This window comes from Pithys albifrons, chromosome 2, assembly GCF_047495875.1.
Source record: "Pithys albifrons albifrons isolate INPA30051 chromosome 2, PitAlb_v1, whole genome shotgun sequence".
NCBI classification, from domain to species: Eukaryota; Metazoa; Chordata; class Aves; order Passeriformes; family Thamnophilidae; genus Pithys; species Pithys albifrons.
This window is the reverse complement of record NC_092459.1, coordinates 73700918-73724121: the sequence shown is the minus strand read 5'-3', so window position 1 is coordinate 73724121 and position 23204 is coordinate 73700918. Positions and strand designations below refer to the sequence as shown.

General features: G+C 36.4%; 1 protein-coding gene across 4 annotated transcripts in view; it reads right to left on the bottom strand.

Annotated features, from left to right (window-relative positions):
* The window catches only part of FAM120B (family with sequence similarity 120 member B), a 56018-nt gene that overhangs the window by 3186 nt on the left and 29628 nt on the right, over window positions 1-23204 (bottom strand). For all 4 annotated transcript variants that reach the window (XM_071549501.1, XM_071549502.1, XM_071549498.1 and 1 more), the window contains exons 7-9: window positions 8147-8353; window positions 4080-4188; window positions 2708-2821 (exon numbers count right to left, since the gene is read on the bottom strand). In XM_071549501.1, the coding sequence (XP_071405602.1) occupies window positions 2708-2821; window positions 4080-4188; window positions 8147-8353 (430 nt within the window). The remainder of the gene's footprint in view (window positions 1-2707; window positions 2822-4079; window positions 4189-8146; window positions 8354-23204) is intronic.

The window sequence follows — 23204 nt, the reverse complement described above, 5'->3', positions numbered from 1 at the left end:
ATTTCCCCATCTCACTATTTATGAGTCTGGTGGTAGATGACTGGTAGCTACAATTATCATTCATTACTTCTGGTGCTCTGAGAGCTCTTACTCATTATGATCCCTCCCCTGAGCCCACCATACAGAGAGTTATGATGTTTAGCTTATCACTGGCAGAAATTCTATATAGTTTCCATTATCTTTCACCATTTCTAAAGTACTAGGGTATCCTTGATTTCAATCATTCATGTAGCTGTTACTAGACCCATAAGCACTCTCTCCCCTATCTCTTTCCCGTACCTCCAGTTCATTTTTCAGGCAGATTTCAAATTACTAGTGTGAGAACCATTCTACAAATTACAGAAATTAAAAAATATAGCCATAAAAGTATATAAGACAATACATAGATAAGTTTAGTCTCTTTGCTATATTTCGTAAGCCCATTTAGATCTAAGTGGTAATTTGTGTGCTATGACACACAATATCCAGCTGTGTTCAACAGCTGGACTGCTGAAGAGACTGACAGACACCTGATACTTAACAGTGACTTCCATAGTTCTTAATGCTCAGTTTATTTTTAGGCTTTTGTAGAATGAGGTAACTATGTGATGAAAAATAATGTCTTAGTGGTCTCAACTTCTAATTAATGAAGTTTATATACCAATAGGCTATATGGCCTGTGGGGTGATGTTGCAACCACAAACCTAGAATCTGTATATTATCAAACAAGAAATACTAAGGGAAAATCTACCTCCCTGTGAGTTGTTCTGCTCTGAGCTACATGGATGTGCTCTTATCCATTTGTAACACACAACCAAGAAATTTACAGTGAGCAGTTAAATGAATAAAATCAAATGAAACACAAAAATCCCCAACTCTCTCAAAACCCAACGCCCCCACATCTGAATTCTCTACACTCAAAATACAGCTAGAGGATGAGCTGTTAATTACAGCAGCTCACTGCTTACTATTCACCATATAATGAGGGATGCCCAAATCCAAATTTTGTTCTGGCTGAGTGGATTAAAGCCATCATCTCAGTGAAATACCACTGCTTTTCTGGTTGATACTTTCTTGTACTGGTCAAGTTGAGACAGTCATGGAATTCTTAAACATTAACTGATAAGAGAGAGCAAAGGCTGCCTAATCATTATGTACACTCCTGACAAAGAAGAGAGGGCTCCTGTGGTTACTGTTCCATTATTTTTTAATGCACTTAATCCAGTGACTTATGCAACAGCAGGAAACATAACACTATACCATGGGAAGGTACATAAAGGATGGGACAGGCAGGTATCAGTAGCATTACAAGGAAGTTTTATAACAAAAGCTACCATGAACACAAAATGGCTACTTTTTTGTTCTTTTTTTCTCTCTCTGGTTAGACACACACATAGCAGAGACAACAGCTACATAAAGAAGAAACCCAAATACCTGTGCTGGTATTAGCAAACTTAGGAAAAAGTTTTGACAAAATGAGTCATGTTGGCGGATCATTTTAAAAGGCGCTCTAAAACGTTCCAGGGCTCTTTTGTAAGGACAGATGTGTTTTTCCAATAAAGTTGTTTAACTTATAACAGAGGTAATTTAACTGCAGTTATAGGATCATGTTTTAAGAGTGTCCTGGGGGTAAGAAATAAGTCTAGAGTAGAAGAAGCCAAGATGTTTTAATAATGCTACTGAAAGACATCTATAACACAGCAGAACAGTTACTGTGGAACATACGTTGAGGAATCCATCTAGTCCTAAGATTTCTGGAGCTGGTCAGAGATGAACTGACCTCTGAATATCAGGTTTGTTGAGGTGATCAAGACCTGGTAACAATGACCAGTTTTGGTTTTGCTTGTGGTCAGCATACATACTCTCTATTTTAGCTTTACATTTCACACACAGGATTTGTGAATCAAATGGTAGTATCTTACTTGCATGTACTCAACAGTGGCAGCTGAAACACATTAAAGACTTCACTGTATTTATTTATTATTTGTGTTCCCTAATCACATCATCAATCTTCTTCGAAAACCTCACCTGGAAACACAAAAGCAATTCAGGGTTCTGCAGACTTAATAAAATAATTGATTTTTTTTAGACACTTCACTTCCTTTTGCTTATTTCTTTAATCTACATGTATGTGCTTCGACTCACAGTAATGAGGAAGTAAAACTGAATTGTGTCAGCTCAACAGTGCTGTCCACAGTGATGCTTCATTGAAACGTCTGTTCAAGAAGGGAGACTGGTGAATGACTTAAGATTAATGCTAAGGCAAGACAGAACATGCATTTGTATGTATGTGACCTAGATGCTGAGACCCTGATCTAAAAAATCACTTCAGGATGTGTTTAACTTTATTCATGTGCTGAAGTGTTTTGTTGAAGTATGAACAAAAATCTGCAGCTAAAGATTTCAGACATTTTTGTGCAGCTGTGCCAGTTTGTTTTAGAACTATTGCATTTTTAAACACAGTTCAGCTGAGATCAAGCATGAAAATTATACATACCACATGAAAGCTTTTTTTCCCAGAATACAGTGAGTAAAAGATGACTAGAATTATAATGCTACACTGTACCTCACCGTGCAGAATTAGTTTTTGCTAATAGTACTACACCACTAGTATGATGCAAGTTTTGTTACTGACTGCTGTAGCCACAGGGTAACTCCATATAGACAGAGAGTGTTACATTGTTGGCAGAGACAATTCCACAAACACAAATGTGCACACATTTTTTACCTTGTGATTGAGGATTTCTCTGTGCGAACCCCCTCATCTGGTTATGATAAGGAGAAACAAAATGACTTCTGCGTGGTTGTTGGAACCTGGGATTAAAATCTCTCTGTTCTCTTCCTGAAAAACAGTATTTAGTAAGGAACTCTGACAATATATAGGATTAAATGGAGAAAAAGAGATACAGCATATTCTTTTTCAGGAAAAAGTATTTCTTAGTTTTATGCCAAAATACTCGTGCACAATTGCAAATTTTCCAAACTAAAGTCAGCCTAATAAGCATGGTTCTTGTCCTCATTTCCATCTATGCACATCATAATTAGAAGCTGTTAACAAGAGTATTTAGAAACCAGATCAAAATTTTATGACACAGATTTGGAGACTGCAATCATTAAATCAAACAGAAATCTCAGTCCAAATTGGAATCACAAATCATAATTAAAATAGTTAAATACAGCTCTCAAAGAAAGGCAGATGCTAACAAGGTCTGGTACTATAAATCACCAACAGATATCCCTAATTTTGAATGTCCGGCACCAGCATGGTGTGGCACCACACCAGAAGCATTGCTGTAACATAATACAAAGTACTGAACTAGCAGAAAATCATTCTTCTGTTGTAATTTGCTCAAGGAATTCTTAAGGGGTAATTTTTATCCTCACAGACATTATAATTGATCAGGCATTAAGCAAGTAATAAGCATAATCTGAGCATAAACACTGAGACTTGGGGCAAGTTGTTTTGAAGTCTCAAAAGTCTCAACATTCCGGCTAGTGTGCGACTGATGCTGAAAAACCTTTACACGCTACTTTTCCCCCTGAAAGTCAGACAGATCATGTAGGGAAAACAAATGTCTTTAGCAAATTAAGCCATAAAGATGGTGGAAAAACACAAGGTTGTAAACAAAGAAACCACATTTCTCCAGGTTGCCCAAAAGCTTTCTTATAGTTTGAACTGTATCAGTGAGTCCAAAAAGAAGTATTCTCTCTTCAAGGCCTCACTCAGACCTTCAACAATCAATGTTAAAATAGCTCCCCTGAGGCAACGGGAGAAAAAGCTCTGAGTCATTTAATTCCTCCTATAAAAATAATTTTAGTCTCTGAGTAAATAGTGATTTTTCTGTCAATGAATGATATTTATTGCATATATCTCACTAACTATGTAGCTAGAAGGAAATATTATTCTATCTAAACTTGCCTGATCAAAATTAATTGCTAAAATGGGAAATATTTTCTTAGACGTCTCCTTTGATTTCTTGGAGAAAGATCTTACAATTTACTTAGCTTGATGTGCTGCCTATGTAATTGATGCTGCTGTTGAAGGATAATTGAACTCATTGATATATTAGCTTTATTGAGAAAATTAACACAATGCCAACCTGTGTTAAATCCATTCCCTCTTGGTCTGCTCTGTATCAATCTTTTCTTTGCCATGCAAACCTTGCAAATGAAAGACTTCAGATTCTGGAAGGGTGTATACAAAGACTCCTGCAAACAACAGGGTTAAAAATCAATGATTGCTGTTTCTTCAGTTCTAGCACAAATCAGATACACAGCAACTGGAAGACTTGTCTTAGCCACACATGCATACATGAAGGTGGTAGATCTGGCTCACATTTTTTCAGGAAATAAAGTTCAAACATTTGATATTAAAAGTGGATACTTGGAGAGATGAGTAGGGGTGCAGAAGAAATGTTTTCCTGCTTTCTCAATGAGGTTTGTTTTTCTTCTCTGCTCACATTTGTAAATCACTTACTTTCCTATTCTGTTACCTTGCACCCATAGATATATTTAGTTAGGCTTCTATCAGCAATACCTGAGGTAGAGCTGGTTAAAGCCTCCTGATAAGGATTGATGAACTCATGGAAAATACACCAGTTAAAATCAAAGTCTCTTAATCTCATGCATTAGAAACAAAACAACCCAATAGTAATACATCAGTTCAGAATCCTGACTGATAAAATATAACAAAGTACAAAACCAGAGAAATTGAATAACAAAATTTACCTTGTGGTGTGATGAAAAGTTTTACTGTCAAAACCATAAACTGAAGCTATTTACAGATGCAATACTGAGAGATGTGACATATCCTTAACTTTCTCTGATTTCTGTGAGCTTTGAAAAAGTGACAGTACTGGGCATGTGGGATTTAGCACACAATTAAAAGAATTACAAAAAGAAATATTTTAGAGCAATAGCATAATACACATTTTCATAAAACTGAACAGATGTTAACAGGATAGCAATTCCTTTTTTAAGAGCAAGCAGGAGGGGAGAAGATGACATGAGAAGGTAAAAAATCCAATAGGTAGCAAGACTTCAGCAACTACTTAAGTTTCTTAAATTAGAGGTAGAGTCTAAATCCCTGAGCCCTCCTGTGAACTCTCCTAGTACATTATTTGAGTTAACAAACCTCTATTGAGCACTAAACAAAACACACAGATTTAATTTTTTTTTACCAGACAAACAGTCCAGTCTGTGAAGAACACCCTCTAATGGGAAAAACCTTCCATTTTATTCTTGGGAGAATAAATCCAGAATGTGTTTATGAAGGTTGAATGAAAAGAGTGATCAGAAAAGAACAAAACATATCACTTATGCTGAACCTATTATGTAATTTGGTTTTAATTTAAGGAAATTCATTATAAGCATACTCATTAGTGAGAAGCACAATAAAAAGGCTAATAAAGTGATAGTATCATTGCCTCACTGCTGTATGAGTCTATTATATCCAATTTTCTGTGTGGATAAAGAAACTAATATGATTACTGTTTTGAAAAGCAGAGAACTAGCATAATATGCGCTTAGCATATTTTTTTTTTAAAGCAAGATGGTTCAATTTTTTATTCTTATCAGAAGCTGTCCATTTTTTATCTTTAACAGCTGTTAGGCTACAAAGATCTGAGCCACAAAAAAACTTGCCTGCAAATATATAACTGTATTTAATGTATACATAGTCTTCTTTTGGTACAAGAATCTGTAGGAAGCAAACCCTAAAAGGTTCAAAATTTCTGATATAAATGTAAATATTTAGTCAGGATTGTATTTCCAGTGTAATTTTCTGAAAGCTATTAACTATTTATAAGCCCCTTGTAGTCAAAACAACTCTTACTCTGAGATTGCCTAAAATTCATAAAGTAATATAACTATCCAGATCATAGAGAAGGAACCTTAAGAGTTAGGAGACAAGCAGTGAACAACATAAGGAATAACTTTTTCCTATTATTTATCTTTTTTATAACAAAACAACCCATGTAGAACAACTTTTTCAGAATACAATGCTGTCACTATCACCAGATTAGATTTATGGTGCTCAAGGGTAGATTGTTAACAAACAAGTGCTGAAAGATCCTGGTTTCCAGCAGTACATTGAGCTCTGCCAGGAACCAAGTACCGTTTTTATTTATTAAAGTTGAACTTATAATAATAGGAAAAACCAATCACATATGCTTGCTGCCTTGCCAGTGTTCCCAGCTAAACTGGCATCTCTTGGCAATTCTCCACAAAACAGATTCCTGTCTCAAACTGATAAGCTGGAAAGCTATTTTATTAGTCTGGGTACATATCTCTGCCATATATGTACCATAAAATTGTACCTAAAAAAGAAAAAGATGTTTAAACTACTCTAAAAATTCACATGGCTGAAGTATTTTTCTTCACAACAGAATAGTCTATCTGGGGTTTGTTTAAAACAGAGCATCAGGCTTTCAAAAACCCTAACCTAGATATTTTAGTTGATCAAGCATATTTCTAGCTCTGTTCTAGGGAAGTGATCAGCTTTCTTCATCTTCATTATAAAACAGCATAAAATACAGCTCCAACATTACCACACCAAGATTCTCAAATATTAGCTAAAATATACTACCTAACACATTGAAAAATACCTATCTCAATTAATATGAATTTTTACAGATTTAGATATGTATTGTTATCCACTAACCTGAATTCTACACAAAAGAAAAAGAAGTATCAATTTCACACAGATTCAGATGTTTTTATATTTTCTCAGTTATTCTTTAAACCATCTATTGTTCTGCAAAAGTCCGGCATAAAAAAATTGGATGAACTATTGGCCAAATCCAAAATCTACTGAAATCGACAGACCAATTAATAGAAGCCACAGGCTTTGGATAGAGGTTATGGTCCTATGATTGAATACATATGGAAAGGATTATTCTCCTTCACGCTAAGAACACATTCATTCCACCCACCCACAAGTGTTCCACTCATCACTCCAGACCAGCACAGTATGTAATTGGACACAAAATTATAGAAGAAAACAATACAACTGGTATTGAATGCACAAGATTAAAATAAAACTGAAATATTTTTTCTCTGTAACTACTTTAACCTCAAGTGATATATTCAACAGCAGTTAAAAGCATTTCTAAGGTAAAATTTTGAATAGTAATTAAAAGATGCAGGCTTTTCAGTTCCACATTGAAAAGAGACAGCTTAATTGAAAGGTCTTCAGGGCCACCTTTACCGATGAGCACAGATCTGCCCAAGCATCTCTACACAACTTCTGTGCTAGTGGGGCACAAGCCAGCTCTGGTCTGAGGCCTCCCTCATGCATCAGTACAGTCTTGCACCCAGTCTAGCAGTCCCTACCTTTGGGTCTGGACATAACGCCACTGCAATGCCCTGTGCTGAGCAGGACTCCGTTGGTTCCTCCCTGCCCAGACATGTTTGAAGTCATACCCTTTTTTTGGTAACATAGCACACAAATCCTACAACAGTCCAGATTTGTAAGATAAAGTGGGACTGAGAACTAAAGTACTTAGAGGTACAGGAAAGTATTTGGTGAGATTAGCTCAGCTGGTTAAAACTTGGTTGTAGTAATGCCAAGGTCATGGGCTCAATCCCCTGTATGGGCCACCGACTGAAGAGTTGGACTCAATGATCCTTGTGGGTCCCTTCCAACTCAGAATAGTTTATGATTTTATGAGATTTTTCAAGAAAAATAGACGTTATTCTGATTTACAGTTTCCCTTTGAATTTACCAAAACTCCACCTCAGACTTTGGGTTCTTTAATGTCTTCAAAAATGTCAACCTTAAATACTTTAAAAATTATACCTAAGTATAATAATTTAAGTATGCTTACTTCAAGATGTTCTTAATAATTTGTCTAAAATTTTGCAGGAAAAGACCTCAATATCTCAGGCATTTTCATTTTTTAAAATTGACAACCATTTACCCTATATTATTTTCTGAGTAATGGAAACAAAAGTAAAGGTAAAATTATAGTTTTCTGCATAGGCTCAGGACTTCTACATTTTCTTTTTATTATTTTTTTTGTGGAGAGAATGAAAAAGGAATAAGAAAGAGAAGAAAAATACAAAGAAAGTGGAACAGTGTAAACATGAATATTAAAACAACAAACGAAATGTACAGGTAAAACTTTTTAAAGAACACAGAAATGTCTAAGAGGATATGATTACTTACATTGCCTTCCAAAAGCTCTTCCACAGAGCAGCCTCGGTGTGACTGCTGGTATTTTTCTTGAAAAAGTTTTCCATCAAACACTGCCCAAGGCATCAAATCATCCATTCTGAATGGAAAACCACAGGCACTATTGGCCATGAGCAAAGTTGTAAGGCCACGAACCAAGACAGCGCCAAGATGTACAGCTCTGGGGTCCACTTCTGCAAGCTGCAAACACACATACACAAACACAGAAAGACAGGCCTCACAAAGCAGCGACCATGAGCAATCTTACCATCACCTATAACCATAAGAACAGCAAAGAAAATGATAAATTGTCCCAAACCTGTGACAAAAAATGATGGTCCTCTGTTGCATAGAAGAGTTCATCAAAGGATTCTGTATCTAGTTTTATTCAATAATGTCAAAGAGGTGAGGTTTAACCAATACAGTATCTCACTCAGGTTTTTAAGACAGATACATCCAGGATGAAAATGGAAAGACAAAATTAATGGCTATTCTCCATAGTACTTTTCAAACACTAGCAGTTCCCCAGAAAAAAAATCTGTCAGTGGAATGTAAAACATGAACTGGGAGTATAAATTGATGTGTACAGTGATCTATTGACCTTCCAGAGTTTGACTACCCCGGAAATGTTACAGCATTCAGAGATGATTTAAATTACAGCAGATGACAGAACAAAGTTTATTGTACGCAAACTTTTATTTTAAACACTCTCAAATTTCCTTTGACTGTAGTCTGAAAGTCAAATTATTTCACTTCAACATGGAAGTCTCCAGAAGAAATACTTGAATGGTATGACAACATCCAGAAAATGCAAAATAAGAACCTCAACAAGACAATTAAGCTCACAGACAAAATAAACCTAATAGGTGAATTTAACACCCTGCTGAGGCAAAGCATAGCAAAATACAAAAGCCAATATGGGGAAAACTGATTTTAAGTATTGTGTAAACAGCACGAAGCTCTTCAGTGGGCAATGCTTTTTCCACAGTCTGTACCGTAGCAGCCTGTCAGGACCAGGAGAGATTCTTAGTTTGGCCATCAATGCTTAATCCATGGTACATGTTGTATCTTTACAGTATAAATTACACCAGAAATGGAATAATACAGAATCGGAGAATGGTTTAGGTTGGAAGGGACCTTAAGGATCATCTAGGACCAAGTCCTGCTGTGAGCAGGGACACTTCCCAAAAGAATTTGAGCAGTCATATAGAAAATGAAAGGTTCATCTTTTTCTAACCATGACAGTTCACACTTGAGTAAGGGAGACTCTCTTATACCCCTCCTTTAAAATGAAAGTATTTTCAGAATGGGAGCAGGCCACTGAGTTTCAGGAAGCTATTGCCTCCAGATGTAAGCTATCATTTTGCCAGCTGAGACTAGTAACTACATGCACACTCATAACTCTCTTCCTTTGGCAAGTGAAGCATTTGCAAAATGCCTAACAATGCTGAAATGTACTTTAAAGAGGAATGTGATTTAAGTGAACCAGTACTACTTGTACTAAACTAGACTGCAAGAGTGCACACAGTCAGTTACCATGTTGCAGCTGAGAGATTCTTACATTTACTAGATTGTTTCTGATCACCTGATAAAATCTTAGCACCTGCTAAGGAAGTGAGTACACATCATTACAAGCTTTAAAACGGAATCTGCTTGGTTTGTGATCGCAAAGTAAGACTTTATGAGTGGGAAGTACAAAGAGCAAGAACTGCTGGGAATCCTCAGAACTCCAAGGAATTATTTCAGAACTTATACAGCCTGGTTTTGTTCTCAATGCAACAATAAATTGAACTTTAAGTAACTTCAATAAAATACTTCAGAGCACTTTGACAAGTGTTTTGCTCTTATGCTATATGGAAAATGGATATGTTAAGTTACAATTAGCAGTAGAGGTCAAGAGTGATGGTAGCACACCAACCAGCTAAACCAAACATGTCCAAATTGGTATCAATATGGCCTATATCACCAGTATTTTTATTATAGGTTAGTACAAAACCAGAGTGAAATTCACAGTCATATAAATCTGCATCTTCTGTCACTGAACTATAGGTACTGATGATGTCAAAAGATTCAGTTGCTGAAAACAAACTTTCATGAAGAATAATGAAAGCAAGTATTTAGGCTGCTGAAAATAAGAGTAAAAGCTGTCATATCAAGCAATTTCCCATCTACATATTTAGTGAATGTGTACTTTTGGTCAGATGCTTTTACTGTTCTTTTTAATCCCAATGGTATCAAGTATATAAAACAGCTGCTAAAACAGATTACTAGTACTATATGTGGATGCTGGGTGCCATCTGGGCCATAAATCTTAAAATAAAGCTTTTATATCTTTCTTTTATTCTGAAAACTCTAAGCATACACCCAGTAGAAATGTGAATAACCCAACTTTCTTCAGTGCTGCTATTCAAGCTAACACAAACCAAATGTATACATATTTGCAGAACATGTGTCCAAATGAGAATCTGAAAAATTTTGTGTTTGATGGTGACATATAAAACAGTAAAACACAGAAGAGGACTTTGAGTGGTGTCTCACGCAGGAGATCAGTGTAGTGCTGACATTGTGCTGTTACTTCTGCCTAAGTGACTATGAAATCTGAGCCACCAACAAACCCCTATCTGTGCTCTGAGACATAGTAGTTAAAAAAGATAAAACAGTGTTGCTGGTGACAGCTTTTACAGGTGGAAGACTTCATTGCCTAGGTTTATAAATCCAGAAATTTACTAAAGCACCAAGTGTCGTGGGGTGGGGTGTGTATGTGTGTGTTTGTGTGTGGTGTGTATCAGATAAGGTTTGTTTGTTAATGGTAGTCAATATCAGCAAGACCAAGGCAAGAACTATCAACAGTGATTTTTTTACTTTAAAGGACAGGAAATATTCACTAAAGGGTAGTTTTTATTTTTCATGTCTGGCAACAAAAACCAAAGAAAAGGAAAGCACAGTGAATCTGTAACAATGAGGCTGTGCACATGGCAAATCACAGATTTGCTTTGCCATGGGAATGCTCACAACAGCTTGGTGTCTGCAATGTTAAGACGTCATGATGAGAAGTGGAAAATTCCAAAAGAAAAGAAGTCTTGTCTTGCAGGGCATTACACCCTAGAGATTACTGCTTTTCAGAAATCATGTCTGTTCTTTTCACTATGTTTATAAATTCAGGACCCCAGTGAATCATGTGAGATACACCCCTGTGATCTTTGTGCTGCTACTCCTACCACCAGCTGATGACATTTGTGTGAGAGAAACAGAGAGCATGAGAACAGCTCCTCCTGCACCAGCTGCCTGTGCTGTGCCCTCCTGCTGCCCCTACCAACAGCAGCTTCCCACCCTCTCAGCACTTGGGAAAAAATATTACCTCTCCTATTTGCCAGCATTAACTAAAGACTGAGATGACAGCTCAAAAGTTCATAGTCCTCCAGCATCATTGCAGCAGAGGTTACTGATACAGTGCTTGGAAGGCCTGATCTGAACTGGATAAGCCACTTGAAATGAGCAGGAGAAGTGCTACAGCACACAAGGCACTATGCATAAAGGTTTTTTCTAACACTTAGAGAAATGTCTTTGCTAGAAAAGCCACCATCACAGATTTATATCACCCCTTTTTCTGCTCTAGAAACACAGGGCTTTAGCCTGTGTAGCACAAGTTCAGACCAATCTCTGTGGTCATGTGTATATTCATTGATCATAGAAAGAGGCTTTTCGAGATGGAAAGTGTTTGCTCATGGGAAAGCTTTGCAAATCTAGACCCAGAGACTGCACATCCTGCTGAACAGTTTTAACTTAGAGGAAGAAGAAATACATGGGGTTTGTATATGAAATACAAATTTCCAGTTCAAATTTCATCTATTGAAATAATAACAAAAATGAATGAGTATGTAAAAATACCCTTATGTTCTAAGGAAAAACTACCAGTCCTCTGAGTCTTCTTTGTGGATTCACAAATGATTTTTTGATAGAGATGTAAACTTTATGCTATGCATTTTGAATGCTGCACAAACTATTTCCAAGAGCATACTAAAAAAACCCCAAAACTCCTTTGCCCCTCAGCTGCATGGAGTTTAAAGGGTTCAAATTCTGTTAAAAGTATAAATATGTTCTACAACAGTTGAAATGTGAAGGTGAATATCTGAACATGCCAGACATCAGCAGGCACAAATGAAGGACAGACCCATATCCACCAGCAAAGCCATCTCCCTATGTGAATTTCTAGAAACCAAGGAGAAAGGTAAAATAATCATTTTACAATTCTTTACTTGTGCTACTTTAAATGTCCTCTGTATCTCAATGTACTAAATACTACATTTTGTTTAAAAACTAGTTCCTTTAGCAGGATTTTCAATAACATTCTGGGGACACTCTCTTTCAATATAAAAAAAATTTGTATTAGTAGTTGTTACTTGGGTTAAACTTGCTCTTATGTATTTACTTTTTTTCCTAATTTGTTGCCTTCTTCCTGTGGTGAAGTTGAATACTGAAGACATGACTAAGGCTAACCTTTTGAAATATAAATTTAAACAGAGATAACTTTAAAATCACACAAAGCATTTCTCTCCTTCCTGCTTTTCCCACCTTACCCACCCATAAAAGAACATACTTTTTTTTGTTATAAAAAGGAAAACTTAACACTCAAGGACAGGTTTGTATTTGATGATTTCTAGTTAAAACTAATCAATTCAATAATAATAGTTAAAAATCAATGTAATTTGATCCAAGCAGTATGCTGCTGGAATTCAAATGGTGGTGATCAAAATCTGTGTACTGCCCTAGTTTAACCAGTTCTTCTTAGAACCATTTGAACTTGGCTGGTATATTTACCAGTATGTTATTTCTTACATTAACTCCCCCAAAAGCCACCTGTATCTTAAGTGATCAAATATTTAACCATAGGCAATTTATACTTGAACAATAAAGGCAGCAGGTAGATCCTATCTCAGGAACTTGTCATTAAACCAGAAAGGCTTAGCTTTGCCTGAGAACACTAAGGCACACTGTGTTCCAAATGCAGAGAGAGGAATTGTCAACTGATGACAACTTAAGTAAAGTTAAATTCTCTGCAATGAAGAGCATCATTAAACAACTTCAACCAAAAGACAGAGACCGGATCATCCTGCCTTCAACCACTAGTATAAATTCCCAGTGGAAGTTGTCAAAAGATGCTAAAGCCCCTGTGCACTGGAGTTGTATTCTCTGCTCTTGAGCAAGGATAACCTAAACTGGTGGAATGGTGGTAAATTTCAGGACTGTCAGCCCACAAAAGTGGGCTGGTGAAACAGTACATTTACTTGGCATCAGTCAGCTTTAAGCAACGAGCTCCTGGGACCATAATGAATCATCTGCCTCCTTGACCTGACAAACTGAGGGAGGACGAGCACCAGTATTTTGAAAACAGACTAAGGTTTATTCTGATAAAAGATTACAGCTTAAATTAAGCTCTTCCTGCTTAAATAAGGTGTATGCAAAGGAAAATGGGGATTGAAAACGGATCCTATGAGAGAATCTGCTGCAACAGAAACTAGAAAAACCAGTTTTTAAATACTTCTAAGACTTCACAGTAAATATTTAGCAGTAAACAACCCAATTGTTTAGTATTTATATGTTCAGCAAAGTTTATTTACCAGGTTTTATCAGGACTTTGATGTAAAATGATACTTTTCTGTGGAACAACACTGTTATTTACATTAAACTAAAACCACCACTGAAGTAAACCAAAAAAAAAAATTAAAAATTGCTTTCACCATTAAGCATCCCACATAGAATAACACAAAAGTACTACAGCTGAACAATTCACAACAAGAAAAAATTCTCCTTCAGCTACAAAAAAACCCATTTAATTTCAGGTTTGATTTTCAAATATGGCCACCTTTATAAGAGCTTCTATCATATCCACAACAAACTACACCATAAATGACACTTCCGTGACAGTGAATTTCACCAGCTAAAAAGTTTAGTCCTCTCAACTTATTTATACAGTGATGCAGTGGATAGAGCATTACCAACTACAAAAAGATTGAAATAACATTACTTCTCTTATTTTACCCACAACTGCTCAGCTCTGATCTAAATGGTTACTGGGCTAAGAACAGTCTGCAATACATATGACATTTACAGAATGTTCACATCCATTTTGAATTATAGTCATCAGGCTAACCATCTGACTGTAGTCCAGCCAGCAGTCATATCCTTTCTATAAAAGTGAATGGAATCATCTGGATTTTAATTTTTACTGTCTTAAATCCTTGCTCATCTTTTTGATGACATACTTATCTTTGAATCTCCTCACCTTTCCATCATATAGAGATAATATTGAATTTATTTGGTAGCAAAATATATTTTATTTTATTTGTTTGGGACTCTGAAAATTCTTGCGATCTGATTTTCCTTATTTTTTCATACAATAGTTGCATGTTGTGGAATTATGAAAAGGGGAAGTATCAGCAGCTCCACCTGCCTTGCCACTAATAAAGTTCATCCCCTTGATGGGTATCAAACTGCCAACAGACTCCGGGTATGTCTGTACCATGAACGGATGGACTCCTGCATGTGCTATGCCACTGGCATCTGAAATGGTTCAGTAATTATTAGAACTTTTTTCCCTGTGTCTGTAGTGGTCTCCCTCTCACATGGATGCCCTAATAATGTGATGTCATGTTAAAATTTCCTCCTGTTGAGCAATTTACAGTGCCTTCCTCATCTTCACTGCTGTCTCATTAAAACGATCATCAGTAACATATTTCTCTCACAGACTCCTACATCTCTGTCAAATGTGGCTGAAATTGGCCAACATATTCAAAAGTTATTAGGGGACACAGAGAAAAAAATTTAAAATCATGCAAAAGGTCACTTCTCTTCCAGTAACTTTCCACTGTAAGCCTTCAAGCATCAAACTTCTTTCACTCCTTTACTTTCTGACACTCACTATATATTTCTGTATTCCACTCTACACTGACTAGCCCCTTTACCAAAATCTTTAAAACAAGGGTCTTCATTTGGGCTACCTGCATCTTGATCACACTCATGATCTAAAGTCTTTATCCACACCTTAACCCAGGGCTTTCCCTTTGTTTAATAATAAGACTGGTCCATGGAACAAAGTTTTAGGAGGAAAAATTCTGCCACCAACAGAACTACTCAGCCGAGTGTGCTTGGCTGCCTTTGATAACGCAGTGTGTCCTTCCACAGCCACAAACTATATTGGCAAATGATAGCTGGCTAGGCCTGCAACCACTCAGTTCTCTGCTACAACTGTCCAAGGCTTAATTAGCCAAGCTTAAAAATTAGTTTACTTTATTTTCTCCCCAGAGTCAGAGTAGAGGTTCAAGATCTATTCAATTGTCCTAATGTACAGTAATTTTCTTTCAAGATGTTTTGAGTTTATACTTTTTAAGGGCCTGATATTTCCCACTGAAGCCAAGAGAAAGATCAGTGCAGAATTAGATTAGGCAAAATTTAGCACATCTGAAGCACTGCAGCTTCCAGAAACATTATGACAACTCTTATTAGTGTCATGTCTGGTATATAAGCTCTTCAAATAAAACTGTCATTGAACCAAAATGGTTAGTATAGAGAATAGTATAGAGAATTCCAGGAAAACAAATACTGTTTGCCAATGCAATATAGGTTTTGTTGGGGTTTTTTTCTCCTTAGGTTTCTTTGTATTGCAAAGCAGCTGCACAATAAGATTGTTGATACTGCGGTTCACCCTTTGAAGTGATATGGTCCAAGGTAAATAGTTCCAGCTAAGGAATTTTCTAGGTGTTAAGTCCTCAGGTTGAGGAAGAAAAGAACTGGTCTGCTTCTATTTCACTAGGATCCCAAGGTCCAAGCAAATCGAACTGAGTCACACAGCAGTATCTCAGATGACCTGTGAAAGGAACTGGCAAACTGTAACCTGTGATCAGGTATGTTTTAAGATATCAGGAATTCATTTGTAACTAAGCTGCAATGGAGTATCCACTTCCAGAATATTTCTTTCTTTTGAAATGGAAAACTGCCATATACAACTTGAAAGTTGTTGCCTTTTGGCACAGGAACACCAGCCCCCCGTGCTGTGGTTTAGATGAACACATACAGGGAAATTAAAGAACCCTTGTTTGGTGCACACAGCTGTTGGATAAAGATGGTTTTCTGAGCTATTAAAGGACTGACTACAAAGAGAGGGTTTAAAGAAAATTACTTACATGTAATATTCTACATTTTCTTGTACTGGCACTATGTCAGAGCAAATTAAAAATAAATAGGGAAAGAGTTTCTGTGAGACTAACTTGGCCATTTTTAATGATGTATTTAACACAGAGAACAATGCTGTCTAAAAGAAAATGTATGCTCTGTAATAAGCCAAATTTTGGCATCTCAGCCCTTCAGCCAGCATTAGACTCTGCATGCACTTTGTTGATAACATTCCAGCCTCAGGAATTGATCCACAGCCATTTTAAAACAAAAAATACCTTTTCTTTTTTTGCAGAAGGTGTTGTGCCAAAATAAACTTCCTGCAGAACCACTACACTTTCAGCCTCCTATAACTGAAAAATATTACTTGCCATTGTTGCTAGCCTGAAATATTACTCTGCTATATTGAAGTCTCAGGGTACAACTACAACATACAATCACATAATTTTGCTAAAAAGAAAAAAAACACCAAGCAGATTGAGGGATGAATTTTTAAAAGTATATTGGCAGAGCTTGGCTTTTACTATATTCAGAAGTAAATCTATCCTTGACTTTAGTAGGAACTTATGGAACTTAAGTGCTAGTATAGAAACATTTTTTGCCAAGATGTGTTTGTGCACACACAGAGACTAAATAAAGAGCTACTGCTGAATATAAAATTATACTTAGGTAAGCATTAACTACCCTTGCTAAAACCAATACATTCATAACTTTGTATTTGGCAGGCAAGGTACTGAATGTCTCTCCTTTTAAATCTATCAGGGGAACACATAGCAGCCTAAATGAATGTAATATACATTTTTAGTTAATGTACATATGCTTCCTACTAATGCTGGTGTGACACTAGACATGCTGATGATATTACTAAACAATTAAATCTCTCCATAAATAACTAATTATCTTTGGAGGTAACATACCCTTACACATCTAGTGTTTACTGTCCCTGTGTGTTGTTTCTTCACTTATAACAATGGGATTAAAATTGTCTTAGCATATGATGATGCCTTGAGATGCGAAAAAAAATGCTGATAAGAGATATTACAATGTACTTTTATTGCTTTGCTCTTAACACAGCTCTATTTCTTTATAAAAGGCTCCTTTAACCACATCTTAGCTATTGCTCAGTAAACATCAAATGAAATTACCCCAAAATAAAGGTGAAAGGGAGAAAAATATATGTGCAACACCAATATTAATATTAATAAATGTATTAAAAGTTCATATTTATATGGCATTTATATTTTTGGCTAAAGAACTATTATTGAGAGTAGGGATGCATAAGTATTATAAACAAGAACTAAAATATGAGAAAGAACTGAACAATTTGACCAAAAGTCATGAGGAAGCAACTGATAGAAACTGGACACCATCTTGACTTTTAACCCCTGGACAATGATCATGTCAGTCAAGAATACACGTGAAAAGAAAGGGTACAAATCAGTTTTTGGTTAGCCTGGCTATTTCTGATACCCTTCAGAGGAACATTTCTACTACAGTAATTTGAAAAACTCTAGTACATCCAACAAAGAACTGTAACCATATGCCTATAAATGCATCCACCTATAAATGGCTCATTAGGTCATTTCAGAAAAGATTTTTGTTTCTCTGAAGTTACACATAGCCATCTGCCTCTCCAGGGAAAGCCTAGACAGATGTGCAGCTTGCATTCCTGCTCAGGCGTGACAGAGGCGCACAGGCAGGTGCAGGCAGCCCTGAGCAGATGATGGGCAGGTGCACGCATGCCACCACTTCCTGACAGCACGCTCCAGTCCCTCCCCGGCTCCAGCCCCTGCACGGCACCTGCCCTGTGGGGACACAGGGCTGCACTTAAAGGCAGTGGAGAGCAACCCCACCTGTGCCATGCAAACACCACCCCCAACCCTCTTGGACTGCTTGTTCCTTCTAGCATACAATATGCAAGGAAGTGAAAACTATTTAACTCAGAAGTAAACATACACTTTGACCAACAGAAACTGGGCAGGAAAAGGTCAGTGGACACCAGAAATATTTATTGTCCCTCTGTAATAGGTTATCTCTGAGTTTTCAAAGCTGTCAGTGTGTTTAATATTTTGCAAGAGGCTTATTACCCTCATTACTAATAACTGTGTTTCACTTCCTGCTATATTATTAGGCATGGACTAAAAAAAATAACAGTAATTTTGTTGTCTGAAATTCCTGAGTGTCTTTTACCTTAAGCATCCTGAAATATTCTTTATGCTACATACAGTCTAAAAGCAATCTATAACTGAAACACTGATGCTATTTCTGTGTTGCTGAAATGATTCTAAAAATGAACTACAGGGCAGTAAAGTGGAAAACTCACAGAAAAACAGAGCAAACTTAAACAATTATGCTGAAAAATGCAAGATCATCCTCCACAAAGGAAGATAAATCCTCTTTTTAAGGCTCTTGTTCAAAATCTTGGTCAAGATTTTCTCCATGGCCATACTGAATCCAACTAAATGAAAGCATTTTTTCAGAAGAGATGATCTACAACTCGCTCTCTACAACCATCTAGTGAGGTGGGAGCCATGTCTCAAGAGAAAGGACAAAAGGAAATAGCCCTAAATTGCAACGGGGGAGGTACAGATTAGAAAAATTTTTTTCACTGGAAGAATGGTTAGGCTCTGAAATAAGTTGCCCAGGAAGATGGTGGGAGTCACTATCTTTGGAAGTGTTCAAGAGGCAACTGGAGATGGCACCTGGGGATGTTGTCTAGGGGTGAATATGACAGTGCTGGGTTGACAGTTGGACTAGATGATCTTGAAGGTCTCTTCCAACCTTGACAATTCTGTGATTTTGTGATCTAGTTATGCTGGGGTTTGTATTTGTGCCAGTGACACATAACAGAACTCCCCACAGTTATGTGAATTCTGATGCTAGAGCTTATGTCAAATGTAAAAAATGTTCAGGGAAATAGACTCTAATAATAGTAATAAATATACCAAATTTGGTCAAAAAGAAAATGGGGAGAGTGGGGCCGAACACCAATCTTTGTCTGCAAGCTGAATGTATTAGCTTAAGATTCTTATTTATATGCTTATGAACCAACACAAGCAAAGAAAGGTAGAGCCAGTTGTCAATGCAACAAGACTGAGAGAACTTGAATTTCTCCAGAACTTCAAAAGATGCTTATGAAAATAGAAAGAGATTTACAGATGGGTCTTTCAAAAAGTGCTGTAAGCAGTGAATAACTTCAGCTCCTGACATACAATTGTACTTGCACTAATGTTTGACCTGTGTAAGTGGACTGAAACTGTTTCTTTTCAAACTAGTTCATTTAAGACTGTCTCGAGGACATGAGAAGAAAGTTGTATTTCTAAGTTTTAACCAGTACCAACTCAAAATCATACTCTATATTGCTGCACTTTTGTTCCAGACTAGCCCAGAACAGTGAGAAAACCTAAAGCCAGCAGATAAGAGAATGGGCTTGGAACCAATGTTAAGATCAGTTAACCACCTCAACCCCTCACCACTCCCCACCCTCTGCAGTTACAATCTCACCCATCATTTTAAAACCACTTTTGGCAGATGCAAATTTTGAGGGAATATAAATCCCAATTCAGTAAAGCATCTGGGAATGCATTCAAATTCCACTTTAGTTCACACGAACATACAGCACAGAAGCAGGTCCTTTGTATATGAGGGGTTTATCTGTGAAATATTTACAGTATACTTACTTGCATTTCATGTTTCATTCAATCAAATTAGATTTAAAGCAAATATTTATTAGGAAACAGTCACAGGGGCACAATAAACATTCACTCCCTGGGGAAGAAAGGATTTTTTTAAACAATTACATTTTGAAAAATATAGATAGCTCACAAAGGCTGTTTGAAAAATACCACATGGTGTTGACAAACGTGGCTTGGCTTGCCAAACAGGTCAGAAAATTGAATTCCTTGAATGTTCAGAATATAGGTATTATTTGTTTTTCTGTCTGCATGGTATAGAAGAAAGAATACAGAGTTTAAAAACGTAGAATAGATTTAGCAATGCCCTTCTTTAAATTTGAGGGACCCTAGCCAATATACTTACACTACTCCCTACTACGACTCTGAAACACACTGGTATTTTGCATTGCTGTGACTGAGCATCCCTCTGGAAAATAGTTACAGAAAAATATCTTGTGTAATATTGGCATAATACTATTACTAAGGTAATTTGGCTTCCATGACACTGCACAAGGCAAAATACTCAAAGGTTCTGCACAACTACAATTCCCATTAAAGCTATTTCCACCTGTCAAGCTAGTTAATTAGTTTGTGGAGTATTTATTATTATTATAAAAGATCATTAAATAATACATATTTTGTGAAAGTCAATTTGCAATCAAATTGCAAAGACTTACTGCAGCTTATAATTTAAGATCTAAAATGACTGTGCTCATTTCATACCAGTAATACTTTTAAATAATTAAAAGCACTTAAAAAATTGAAGGAATTTACTTCAGTGCTTGACAAACACAGTGGCCAGCTCAATATAAGAAGCAAGACTGGAAGAATGACTGCTGGTGCTTCCTTTTCTCTGCAATGGCCTCAAAGTTACACTGATGGCTCTCTGGGCTTTTTGCCAACATCACACACCAGATTAAAACAGAAAGAAGGGAAATAGACAAGCTGGGGTCCAAAATTTAATTCTGACCTTATGTATCATCACTGTGGGGGAGGCCTGGGCAAAGTGGAATGCTCATCTACCATACAAGGGGGGCAGCACAAGAAAACTAGGAAAAAAGCTTACCAGAAAAATGTCTTCTCTATCATGTGCACATTTTGGTATTATGAAACCATCGATCTTGAAAAATAATCAAATCTTCATGTATAAACATTATGTTATTCTCAGAAAGCAATATTAAATGTACAATGTAGTTACATGCCCACAGCCCACTTGCTTTCAGCATGAGATAAACTGTATTTTTTATGGCTTTAACCCACTTTATTCAAACCATAGACATTTCTGCTTCAGAGATTTGTGGGTTTATGGATCTCATTATCTATGAAATATGGACAGCATATTAGAAAGCAGATTTGCAAGTCAAAGCTGAAAGGCTCTCTTCATTCTATCAGAAGAACAGGCTGTATTTATATCTTCACTCATATTTCACAGAGGAAGTTGTGTTTTTCTGATAAAACAAATTTGTATGGACTCCTCCACAGAAAGAGAGAAATTTTTTTATCAAATTAGTGTACTTCACAGAACTGTTCACAAGAAGTAAACATTTTTTTCTACATTTAAAATGATACTACACTGTTAAGTCCAAAATCGCAAATGAGCAAACATCTTCGTAAAACTTTGTAGGTGCTGACTAAGTTTAACATAACTTCCTTGAAAGCTCTGTTAGCAAGTCTTCCTAAGAATTACTTTTAACCTTTCAGTGGAGAAAAAAAAGTACGGTAAACAGACTAAACTTTTGCTGATTTCCTACTATAAGCGCCACATATTAATTAGCTATGTACCAGTGTAATTCATTGCACTTGGATCCTTTGACTTCTGATGCACTTTTATGTCCCTAATTGATCTGCCATAAGATTTGTGGGAAAATAACAGAATTTTATGAACAACTTTGAATTAGTACAGTGCTGATAAGTAGCACACATTGATTACTACTGCATATTTGCAACACTTACATTTCTATTTTCACAGAGCCACAACACAAACAAATCACACAAAGACCTCTAATTCAATCAGAATAAACTTCCAAGCACTTTAGAAACTTATGGAATAATTCCTGTAAGTGCATCTATAAACAAATGGCTTCAACACTTAGGCTTGGTTTCCTTTATACTTTTGCTGAATGACTGCCACACAGACTTTAGATAAAGTAATGATACTCCAAATGTTGAGTGCAACACTATGTGCAATAATGTCTTTCACAGAAATAAATCCTACAGTTTTGCTATTTTCCATGTTACCTTCATTTCATCACTTTCTTTTTGTTACACAGATCTAACACTTGATCAGCTGCAGGACAAATTTGTGATGAATTTGAAAAAAATGACAGGAGGCTGGACTTTATCTGTTATAGTGAATCAAATAATGAAACTAGAAGCACACTGCTTTTGTTACTTTGGTCCCTGTGCACTAGAAACAAATGGATAGTAACAGGAATAGTCGGTTTACCTTCCTATCAGCATAAAGTATTTTCAAAATTCTCATATGGACTGTTCAAAGCAATAGACACTTTAATGGAAATATAAGTAAGATTTACAGAGTGAAGATATGCTAAGGTTCTAACCATTTCTAACCCCTTCCCACTAACTTTTATGTAAGCCCACAACTCAAATAGCCATTGACATGTGCAGTCTGTGCTCTACACTGCTAATATTAATACAATTTCAGGCCATGAAATTGAAAATACTCTTTTATAAATTGATATGCAAGAAGAACTATTTAAATGCAACAACCATCTAGGATCCTGCCTTTCTGTGTGTGGATTGAAGAAGATATCAAAGGCAAAAACCAGTTTTGGATGGAGTACATAAAATATTTAAAACAACTCCTGAATAATTATGGATAGTGTAATCCAAATAGTTTTCACTACAATGGATCACATTAGGTAACACTTTTTCTGGTTAGGCTTATACTAGGTTTATATTCTCCCTCAAGCATACTAAAATTTTATTTAATGTAGCAATTTTCATACAGCCTACTATGTGCCAAAACACAATCCTCCTCAGTAAACAAGTATGAAGCAGTGTTGTAAGACAGGTTTCACTGTCACGAATTTTTCATCAGATGGAAGTCTGGAAGCCAAGTAAGGAAGAAATCTGAGACCAACTTGCTCACACTGGGAATGCACCCAACAGAAAATGTCCTTTCCATTTTAATTTTTTATGTGATAAACAAACATAAGTATTCACATGAAATGTAAAACTCTACAAAC